Raw genomic sequence first — 11989 nt, 5'->3', positions numbered from 1 at the left:
TCCCCATGTTTGGTGAGGAATAACATTTGTCCAAACTACAATTACTACTAATTACCATACCTATAGTATTCACTGCATGCCAAACATCATTATTTTTTCTGTTAATGCAAATTCAATATTGGTTGAAATGGTCATAATTATTTATTATAATAAAAATTGTTTGTTGTATCTTTAAATATACAGTTCGTTCTTCGATCTTGACTTTAAGTGATAAAAAAAAACTACATTTTTGGTTTTATGATTATTATCAGTTATTAATGTACAAACAAGTGTCAGTTCTCCTTTAAATAATTGTTGCATGATACTATAGCATGTCTCATGCCCTCACCTCCTGTTTTCTGCATTCTGCAACATGCTCTATGCTTACAAAAAGAAGAAGAAGAACACAGTCTCTGAATCATAAGCCTCGCACAAATTCCAATGAAGACCCCTATCTCCAAATCCCTCAACCCACTCTATCCCACTTCCAGTGATCATAACTTTCAACAATTCAACTCCCTTTTTTCCCACCTAAACTTGACATTTTTTAACCAACCTTGTCCAAACTCCACCAGAATTTTCAAACCTCGCCCCGGATTCTCCTCGACTTCCATTTCTTTCGAGGCTGAAAACACAAAGCTTGAAAAACCTCAACATCTGACCTGCTTCAAACTGGGTCATAAGGATGCTACAATTGTCGATTCTTTGTTCAAGAACCTCTCTGTTTTTGAGAAAGCTGTAATAGGTGCTGGAGGAGGAGGATTAGCTGGTGCATTCACTCATGTTTGTCTTCATCCACTTGATACTATTAAAACTAAATTACAAACTAAAGGGGCTAAAGAAATGTACAGCGGTCCATTTGATGCAATTGTTAAGACCTTCCAAAGTAATGGATTTTTGGGGTTTTATAGCGGAATTTCTGCAGTGATTGTCGGTTCTACAGTTTCTTCTGCTATGTATTTTGGTAGTTGTGAATTTGGAAAATCTATTTTATCGAAACTTGAGTATCCATCTTTGCTTATTCCTCCAACTGCCGGAGCATTTGGGAATATCATCTCATCAGCTATTATGGTGCCTAAAGAATTAATTACACAACGAATGCAAACCGGGGCTAAGGGAGGATCTTGGGAGGTGCTGTTGAAAATTGTTGAGAAAGATGGGGTTTTGGGCTTGTATGCTGGTTATTCTGCTACGTTACTCAGAAATTTGCCTGCCGGTGTACTAAGTTATTCATCATTCGAATACTTAAAGACTGCGGTCTTGAGTAGAACAAAGCAGACAGATATGAATCCCTTTGAGAGTGTAATATGTGGAGCATTAGCTGGTGCTATAGCTGCCACCTTGACGACACCGTTAGATGTTGTTAAGACTAGATTGATGACTGAGGTTGGAACGGATGCTGCTGCTGCTGGAGTTGCAGCAACTTTAAAACAGATACTGGTGGAAGAAGGTTGGTTTGGATTCAGTCATGGCATGGCGCCTAGGATAGTTCACAGTGCTTGCTTTTCGGCTTTAGGGTTCTTTGCATTTGAGACAGCCAGGCTTACACTTTTGCACCAGTATCTTAAACGGAAGGAGCTTCTAGAGGATAATGTTTCCTTAGTTGTTCCACTCAAGTGAAGTGTCTGTGATGTGCCATGCCTGAGTTGGGACAATGGTTATTCATCCCCTTCCGTTTTTAATTCAGTAATATGAATGTGCGGCCTTTGTTTCATTTACAAGAGTATCATTGCATTTCGCTTCAACACACGAGCATCATGATAGCAGATTCCTCCCCCCCCCCCCCCCCCTCTTTTAATGGTTTTCCAATATAAGCAGGGTCCAATAATGCTATCGAGCATCTCGATAGCAGTTTTTTTTTTACTCTTTTAATGGTTTTCACTGAATCTTATGAAGATTGCGACTAGGACAAGGGCATGTCTTGGTTTAGTATTTGTACTCATGACTTGTGGCTTTTCCCTCCGTGGAGTTGTGTGAAGTTTACAATGTATGTTCAACCTTAGTTTTGCTGATAGTATGGTTGTTAATTGGGTTATTCACTGTTCTGTTTTAAAGTGATGTCTTCTGTTCATCTCCTTGAAAGTAACAGTTACGTATGATTTTCACAGAGTTGCAAATGTTCTTCCCTACATTAGAGTTTAAATAGTCGTTTTAGAGCTTACTGCTGACTGGGAAATTACGGAATTTAACTTTAGACAGATAACACTTATCAGAATTAAGATAAGTATCGTGAATGAAAAACTGATAGCCATAAACAACTTGCAAGTGTTGCTTCGCTACAGAACACGAGGGCACGGGTATATGGCGGTGTTGTGTACACATTACAGGGGTAGACCTTTTAGCAACCATACATTCTTAATGAGTTGGGGCAAGGTGTATATACAACCATAAATATTGGTCACTCCCCTTCATCTCATGTATGCCCATAATGCAAGTGTTCAAGACAAACTTAGACCTTCGCATAGCATCACACTATGATGCTCACCCAATTGTGCTGTATATCTTGTTACACCACATTCAACCAAGTTCATCGTATTTCTAGTATCTCATTATAGGCATAGTGCCAAGATATGCAAAACCATACATACTACCTTTTGTCCCCACCGGATCAGACTCACTAGGACTAGGTTACGAGAATAACATTAATAGCAATGACTAGAGTAGAGTAACTGAACATTCTAAACAAAACACATATTTCTAGGGAAGATAGAGTGGAATCAGTAACTTCTTTTTTTGCTAAAGAATTGATAACTTTTATGTCTTGTGTTCCCTGTATATGAATATTACATTGCTCCAAATCATGCTGTGATTAGGAATTAAATCCACATCATAGCACACTAGCTAATATCCCCCTACTGGAGTTGGTGGAAGTAACAAGTAATACAGTTAAACCTCGATGAAATAATAATGGATAAAATAATAACCTCGCTAAAATAGTATTTTTCCCCGGTCCCAACATAATGGACACAGTGTATTTTTACTCCCGGTAAAGTAATAAACTCGCTAAAGTAATAATTTTTCTTGGTACCGACCCTATTACTTTAAAGAGGTTTAACCGTAAAAAGGTAGCTTGAGCCATGACATCCCAGCGAATTAGTTGTAAGCATAAAATAAACTAGGAAATCCTAAACAAGAAAAATTCAGGCGTAAAGGACAATTTAAAATTTAAACATTCCCTTACACTATCAGCAAAAATGTATGAAACTTTCTCCCCACCGCCCAACAGTAACGATCGTCACCAGTACCACTACCATCACCACCCTCTTGTAGTCAGGATAGCCATTCTTGGACATCACAGTACTTTTTTCAAAATTATTTTTACCACTTCTTCTGCTCTGTTTCTTAAAACCTATTCTATGGCAACCCTGAAAAGCAATTTTGTGCCTATTGTAAAACACAAGTAATCAGGTATCTATCCTTGCACAGACACCACCTAGTACATTTACCCAGGTGGGCCGATGCCCGATGATTGATAAATAAGTACCAATTTAACAGGGGAATGACCATAAAAGGCTACCTACCCAATTTTCCATAGATGAGCTTACAAGTACTTTTAAGGCGTTACATACGTATAACTAAAAATAGTTTGGAGTTCATAACTCACTACACATTTCACAAGATTCTAAATGGAAATGAACTAGAGCTACCAAACATCCCTTCTATTCACTTCTTCACCTGGTTTGGTTCATACAATGCCACAACTCTGTTTAAAAATTCCCTCACACTATTAAGAACAAAGTACGAACCGCTGTCCCACTGCCCTTAGCAGCAGCAATGATTCACCAGTCACCAATACCACCACCCGTTGTAGTCAAGATCACCATTCATGTACATCATAGTTTGTTTAATTATTATCACCCGTCTTTGTTCTTGTTTAAAACAAACCTATTAAGTTTGCAACCCTTCATGGCATCTGTGTGCCAATTGTAAAATGCGAGTAACCATAAACAGGACGGTGGGTCAAAGATGGGTAAATAAGTACCAATCCAACAGGACGGTGACCATAAACAGCTACTTTTTATAGATGAGTTTACGAGTACTCTCATGCCATAGACATAGTTTGGATCCATAACACACAGTACTATATTGTAATTTAAATAAGCAACCAAAAATCTCTTCCGTCATCTAAACAACAAGTTACTGACATTTACAAGTCTACTAGGATCCTATCGATTACGTCTTTTTAATTTTTCCTGCTAAATATTTATTACAAATTTAAGATAGCAAAACAACTATATAAGGGGTTCAACTTTAAACACAGCTACATTACTCAAATACATGATTAAAACAACCTTCTAGCACTTACAAGATTGGACTATACGAATCTAAAAAGCTGTCATCACTACCTCGATATACTTTTATCTAGATTCTGAACATTTATAATTGCACACTGTTTTAGACTAGTTAAAAGAATCATCAATGAGATCACAACCCCTGGCCAGACAGATATTTAGATATTTCGCCAACTCAAGTGTACACTTTCTTTTCTTCCAAAGTACTAAAGTTGAGACTAATATACAACTTCCAGTTTAAAGAAAAACAACTACTCTATCATAATTTCCAGCAGTCACTATCTACGCCTACATTGTACATAAACAAAATATATAGCAAGATTTTCTATTTCAAACTTGACAATGATGTGATTAACTTGCTATGCTTTCCTTCAGGAACTAACCTGATCATTCATCACACAGAGAGTTCATGAGCTCACGGGGCGATGAAGACCAAACTGGGAGATCCAAAATGGCCTGCTTTGCCCGCTCTTCCTGTGCATTACATAATGCTTCAGCAGCATCACAAAAATTAGCAATGTTATTAATCATAGCTTCTTGAGCTTCTACCTGCAATATACACACACATAAAAAACCCCAAATATAGTATTTATCAGTTCATAATTATAAATGCAATAACTCAATTACCTAGTCAACCAAGTAAATCAAAAATTAAAACAGAAAATACCTTATAAAACTACACAATCAGATTATATCATGTACTCCACAAAAAGACCAATATCACACAAAGACCTAAACTCAAAATCACCCAATTAACCAAGTGTATCGAGAAACCAAAAGTAAACGAAATTTCAATATATATCCAAGAAAACCCAATTTCACAAACAACCCAAAACTCGAAATTACCAAGAATTAAAACACAAATACCTCATACACTACAAAAGTTCCTAAAATTCAAAAAGAGGGTCAAATTTATCAAAAAGCTGAGATCTTGAAACTACCTGAGCAAGAAGCTCATCAACAAGAGCACACCGGCTAAAACCCGAAAACTCAACCGACAACTCATCTCCCCCTTGGCCCACATCATTCTTTTCAAGGCTCTTTTCAACATTTTGTGTTTGCAAATTCAAGTCCTTCAAGGTGTTTGACAAAAGTTCCCAACGAGAAAGCTCAGCTTGGTACTTGTCTTTAAGTTTTAACAGAGTATTTCGCCTCCGAATCTTTCGAATGTTATCCTCAACAAGTGGATCTGGAAGGGGAGCAGAAGTGGTGGCGGTGATATCGAGGCGAGGGCGCTTGTTGCGCTTGTAGACGAAGCCATCGTCGTTGATGAGCTCCCATTCGTCTTCTTCTGGTAAAGACATTGCGCAAGCGGGAAATTAAAATTTTGAATTGGAGTAGCAAAGTGGGTAGTATAAGTAATACTATCAATTTCAAACTTAGAAAGATAGTAACTTTAGTGTTCAACTCAATTCAACCCCCACCCGCGCCACTTTATAACAAATTCATAACGCAAATTGCCACGCGCGTGTAACACAAACCTATTCATATTTTAGGGTGATGCAGTAAAAATTTGCAAATTTGCAAATTTTGCAAATGTGCAGTTATAAGAAATTACTCTTAACACCTTGTACATATTAAATGCTGATCTTGAGTTTCACACGTGTTAAATGTACATTTAATGTTAATATTGACTAGTTGATGATATAGGCTCTGTTTGAGATTTCTGTTAAAAATTGTTGTGCTCTTAGAAAAAGTGATGCTGAAAAAAGTGCTGTTGTAAAAATCAGATGAATGTTTGGTAATTTTTTTTATACAGATATATTTTGATGCAAAAAATTAAAAATAATGATGTTTTTGGTAAGGTTTGATGATGAAATCAGCATCTGCTTCCCGCAATAGCTGAAAAGCAGCTTTTTTTAAAAACATGGTGGACTTGCTTTTTCTAATGGCAACTTTTAGGCCAAAAGAACTTTTCCGAAAAGCAGCTTTTAAATTTTACCAAACAGTTTTTTAACTGCTTTTCAGCGAAAAACTGCTGTTGCTGTCTGCAACAGCAATACCAAACACACCCATATATGCTATATACACATTTCAATACGAGCCGCTTTTTCTAATATTTTACACATTTTAAATTTCTCTCGCATGTTGCTCATTATATTTTTTTCTCAATTTAGAGATATATAATCCATATTAAAATATTAACTTAAAACTATACGCATGCATTTTTAAACTATATAAAAACTTAAGAGTTTATGGAAAGTTACCAAAACTCAAGTATTACTCGTACGATGAATTTATAATATTTTGAATTTAAATTCGAATACAGATAATATTAAATTTATTTCTGACGGATATCAAAATTTTCGTATTTGTTAATCCTAATAATAAATATCAATAATAGTATTATGAATTGGAAAAATACTAAAAGCCACAAATTAATACGGATCTCAAATGTTACATGTCATGCTTTGATTGGTTACAATACAATTAATAATAGTGGGCCTGTGCATTCATATTAATTTTATCATTAAAATTATTTTAACTTACTAAGGCACAATAAAAATAATTTTGATATCAATTGGGTACATATAACACTATTTATCAAGCATTATTTTAATTTATTATGAATTTAATATTCAAGATTTTATTAAGGTTATTGAAAATTTAATTTTATAAACAATGATTGTTTTTCAGCTAATAAATTCAATATATTGATTGAATAAATTATTTCAAATTTGCCTTGCCAAATATTATTTCAAAAGACCAAAAAATATATTTTATTATGAATAACTCATAAATTCTTATATATCTGGACACAATCATTTTTAATTCAAAATAAACTATTTTTCAGACCCATATTCATGATTTCATAAGAAATATTATATTGAATATATGTCAAGTCTAAACTTTATCCGGCTTGTCGGAAAAGATAAATAAATTTTTCGATCACTCGGAAAAATTGTTTAAACATTTGAATCCCACGGGAGAAAAATTTATGATTATGCCTCCTGAGTCAGAGCATGCCGTTTAAATGCGGTTTACCTTGGTTCACGTGGTTTGCAGGATATTGCGTGAACCCGTAGGGTTGACCCAGTGCGCACCGAAGGGTAGCGGCTCCGAGTTACCTACGATAAAAAAAATAAAATCCAACAATATAATTATATATATCTTTTAAACTTGAAATTTGAGATTTATCCTTCGTGTCTTACTTTCTATCATCAATATTTATTTCATGATTTTAGCATGACTTTTTTAGAACTATACACTTAATGAATTTGTAAACTAAAAAATGAGTTCTAAATATTTTTATTATTTGAGAATAGTTTGAAATATAATATGAGAAAAAATCTTGAACCAAAGTTTTTTTATCGTTTATTCGCCATCTTAATGTTGCACCTTCATTATTATATCATCATATGTCTATTGCTACCCCGATGAGCAATTATATAAATTGTAAGGTTAACCTGCTTACGATGGAGATGCATGACTTTGACATTATATTGGGTGTGTATTGGTTGAGTGAGCATCGTGTCACAATTGATTGTCAAGGAAAAAGGGTGATCTTTGGGATATAGATAAACTATAATTTGTATATCAAGGGTCTCAACTAAAAGGAGCCCTGAACGAAAGTTATAGGTAATTATAAATGTGTTCCCAATCATAAAATCATAAAATTTCATCAAAATCCGAGGTAAAATAATTTTTTATGAATTTTACAAATTGCTAATTTTTATAATTTATTAAAAAATTAGATAAATAATTTGATAATTGTGAACCTAATTGTTTAGAAAATATCTTTTCATACTCTAAAACTTTCTTCAAAATATTTCAGAAAATGTCATATCGGGGGCCAAAAAACTTAAATATAGGTTTCATTTTTAAAAAAAATCTTAAAAAAAGCCTCGAGACTTTTTACGGTAGTGATCAAAATTAATGAAATCGGTGCGTTTATGATCAAGGATATTACATTCACGACATTCGTATCAAACATCTTCATACCATTTGTGTATTTTTCATGTAATGAGCTGCCCATTTAATTGCTAAACATACTCTCATTTTTAATCTATCTCTCAATTGATTTTTAAACCCTCCAAATATTGTTTATCATCTTTTTTCTTAGATGAGATTGACTAGTTAGCTATTGACAACTAAAGTAATTATAGGAAGAACTCGGGGAGAGTTTTTTGGAATCGGTTTTCCACACTCCAATTATAGTAAAAAATATACTTTCAATTTAGAATTACAAAATTACATATGTGACATTCCACACTTTAAAATAACAAATCCGATTAGGTTGTATTTGAGCATTGACTTTATTCTAGTATAATTACTAATTATTATAGCCAACCATTATTTATCTGTTAGATCAAGTTCAATAGATGCAAAATTTACTTAACGTGATTAATTATTTTCTATAACAAATTAAATATTAGTTGAAATATTTATAATTGTTTATTATGATAAATTGTTTGTTGTCTCTTGTAAAAATTTCTTAGATTTTGACTTTAATAGATAAAAAAAATTACATTTTGGTTATAATTATCTGCTAGGCCTGAAATCAACTGTAGAGGGGGTGAATACAATTAAACAATCAAATCGAATTAAAGAACTCAACAGAATGAACTGTTTTTATATTAATAAACAGAAACTGATTACAATACTCTCTCAAAGGATGAACATATATCTTTTAGAGCTGTTAGGTTATGTATATGATATATCAATGTTCGACTACACATATAGTGTTAACATATCTTGTGCTTATATATTACACAGCTACACAATCAATCTGGAAGATATGTTATAAGTTAATAAGGAATCCTAATACATATCTAACTATTGATTGCTATAAAAAGTAAAGTCCTACACCAACATATCTCGACAAATCAAATTCTTCTAAATAGAATCAATTACTTCCTAGAAATCATTCGCAACATATGCTGATAGACAAATTCTAATATTAAAATCTGATCTGTCAAATACTGATAGTTTTCATATACTTTGATAACTTCCATTAACAAACTATGATGGCAAACTCTGATAGCTAAATTCTGATATCATCAGTTTCATCTAACAATCTCCCCCAATTTGTGCATTATGTAAATATGTACAAGTTTCTAATTGATGGTGTCAAAACTATCTAAATTCAGAAATAAGAACATTTGTACAATCTTACTATCAGTGTATCAGACTTTATCTCCAGTCTTCAACCTTGGTAAATCCAGTAGCATCATCAAAGAATTTCTTGAGTAGATTTTCTTCAATAACATTCAAATAAATTTTCATCAGTACTTGAGAATTGTCCTGAGATCATTCCCAACTCATTCACCGATCTTGTAAATGTGGCTTCACAAAATGGTTTGGTGAAAATATCTGTTAATTGTTGATCTGTAGACACAAAGTGCAATTCCACTGTACCTTCAATCACATGATCCCTTATGAAATGACACATTATGCAGATGTGTTTGTCATAGAATGTTGTACATGATTTTCTATCATTGCAATAACACTTTGATTATCACAATATATATGAATTTTAGAATATCTAACCCATAAATCAGTAACTGATTTTTCATCCAAAGCATTTATGCACAACGGCTTCTTGCAACAATGTACTTGGCTTCTGCAATTGAAGTGGAAATTGACTTTTGTTTCTTGCTAAACAAAGAAACCAATCTACCACCAAAAAATCGATAGCTTCCTGAAGTGTTTTTCCTGTCTATTTTGTATCCTGCAAAATCAGCATCTAAATATCCAATTAGCTTAAAATTCGAATCTCTGGAATACTATAATCCAAGATTCATGGTGCCTTTGAGATATTTAAAAATTCTTTTTACAACTAATAGACGTGGTTCCCTTGAATCATCTTGGAACCTTGCACACAGACATGTAACATACATGATACAGGTCTACTAGCAATTAAATATAGAAGATAGCCAATCATACCTCTATAGTTAGTCATATCTACTGATGAACCAGTATTTTAATCTAACTTGGTTGCAGTGGCCATGGGAGTTGTTGCAGTTGAACTGTCTGGCATCCCAAATCTTTTAAGTAAATTTCTGGTATATTTTGCTTGATTGATGAAGATCCCTTCTTCAGTCTACTTGACTTGTAATTCGAGAAAATAACTTAATTCTCCCATCATACTCATTTGATATTTAGACTGCATCAGCTTGGCAAACCTCTTACAGAGTTTATCATTAGTAGAGCCAAAAATGATATCACCAACATTTATCTGAACTAGCAACAAGTCATTACCATGGTACTTATAAAATAGATTTTTATCAATGGTACCTCTTTCGAAACCACTTTCCAATAAGAATTGAGCAAGTGTTTCATACCAATATCTTGTAGCTTCCTTAAGTCCATAGAGTGCTTTATCCAACTTATAGACATGATTTGGATATTTTGGATCAATGAACCCTGGAGGTTGTTCAACATATTCCTCATCAAGTTCATCATTCAGAAATGCACTTTTCACATCCATTCGGAGCACCTTGAATTTCATGTGAGCAACATAGGCCATAAAATTTTTGACGGCCTCAAGTCTTGCAACTGGAGCAAAAGTCTCATGATAATCAATACCTCCTTGCTGTAAATAACCCTTTACAACCAACCTTGCTTTATTACTTGTAGTAATGCACTTCCAGTCTTGTTTCTGAACACCCATTAGTACCAACTACCGATATGTTCTTTGGTCTTGGTACCAATGTCCAGACTTTGTTCCTTTCAAATTCATTGAGCTCCTCTTGCATTGTTGTGATCAAATATTATTCCTAGTGGACTAACAATGAGATTTACAGAAGGGGGGTTGAATGTAAATCTCAAAACTTTTTCAAGTTTTGAGCAGTTTTAAAGGCTGTGTGTTCAAGATAAACAAGTGTGTGAATTGCTTTAAGCTAATACAGACAGATATATATTCAAGCACTAATGTAAAGAACACAACAGACCTTAAAAACTTTTCTGGTGGATTGTTGTTCCACCAGAGATGGTATTTCAGAAAATCTGTGATTCTAGATGTTGATCACAGCTGCATCCTAGTACAAACTAGATAATTTTTCTCTCAAGATTTTTCTAAACAGCATTGGAAAAAAGTTCTTATCTAATTACTAGCTGCTACTTGGTTTATATTTCACCAAGTGTACAAGTGAAGACAAAGATAAAAATACAATAATAAAATAAGTTCTCCACTTGTTTCTTCTCCATATCACTCAAGTACTTTGTTGACTATTGCCTCTTTGTACTAGAGTAGAACGGCTGCTTTTTCTGATGTTCCTGAAATTAGGCTTCCACATTTCAGTTATCTCTGACAACCCATGTGCCTCTGTCTGCTGTTACAACTACCACTTATCAACTGCTATTTAACAGAACATCCGTTGAAGCCTTCATCCATTGATGGCTTTATCCATTGATGTGTTAGCAGTTGAAGCTCTATTCGTTGAAGCTTTAGAGACATCCGTTGAAGCTTTGTTTCTCATCCGTTGAAGGTCTTTAGGATATCTGTTGATACCACTTCATTTATACAAAATTACAAGGCATGAAATATTTACAATTGGCCTTCCTATTTGCATATCTTCTAGTAGTCAACATGACTTATATTTTCTCTCAACTTCTAAGAATTATATCTTAAATACAGAGACTGAAATGTGCTACAACACTAGACTTATTTCTAAGTAAAGCTGCACCATCAATGGATAGCCAAAGTGGTCTTATCCGTTGAGGCTACAAACACTAAACTTCTACTTAAGTGTTTTGTTAAACATATCATCAAACTA

The 11989-nt window shown here is 33.8% G+C and overlaps 2 protein-coding genes across 2 annotated transcripts; one reads left to right on the top strand and one right to left on the bottom strand.

The window, feature by feature from the left end:
• The first annotated feature begins 312 nt into the window (after window positions 1–312).
• Window positions 313–1753, top strand: LOC141716767 (protein MITOFERRINLIKE 1, chloroplastic-like). Its single transcript, XM_074518950.1, has one exon. The coding sequence runs from the start codon at window positions 421–423 to the stop codon at window positions 1597–1599; it is 1179 nt and encodes a 392-aa protein (XP_074375051.1). The 5' UTR covers window positions 313–420; the 3' UTR covers window positions 1600–1753.
• A 2646-nt stretch (window positions 1754–4399) lies between these two features.
• Window positions 4400–5727, bottom strand: LOC141716766 (uncharacterized). Its single transcript, XM_074518949.1, has 2 exons — window positions 5213–5727; window positions 4400–4820 (listed from the first exon to the last, which is right to left on the bottom strand). Exons 1-2 carry the CDS (start codon window positions 5573–5575, stop codon window positions 4659–4661), a joined length of 525 nt encoding a protein of 174 aa, XP_074375050.1. The 5' UTR covers window positions 5576–5727; the 3' UTR covers window positions 4400–4658.
• Between the last annotated feature and the right edge of the window lie 6262 nt (window positions 5728–11989).

Source organism: Apium graveolens, chromosome 4 (assembly GCF_009905375.1).
Source record: "Apium graveolens cultivar Ventura chromosome 4, ASM990537v1, whole genome shotgun sequence".
In the NCBI taxonomy this organism is placed as follows: Eukaryota; Viridiplantae; Streptophyta; class Magnoliopsida; order Apiales; family Apiaceae; genus Apium; species Apium graveolens.
This window is presented reverse-complemented; position numbering and strand designations above follow the sequence as displayed.

Excerpts from the sequence above, each read along its gene's own strand:
- LOC141716767 (XM_074518950.1), top strand. The coding sequence starts at position 421 with ATGAAGACCCCTATCTCCAAATCCCTCAACCCACTCTATCCCACTTCC.
- LOC141716766 (XM_074518949.1), bottom strand. The coding sequence starts at position 5,575 with ATGTCTTTACCAGAAGAAGACGAATGGGAGCTCATCAACGACGATGGC. Across the intron at positions 4,821-5,212 it reads TTGATGAGCTTCTTGCTCAG|GTAGAAGCTCAAGAAGCTAT; the intron begins GTAGTTTCAAGA and ends TGTATATTGCAG.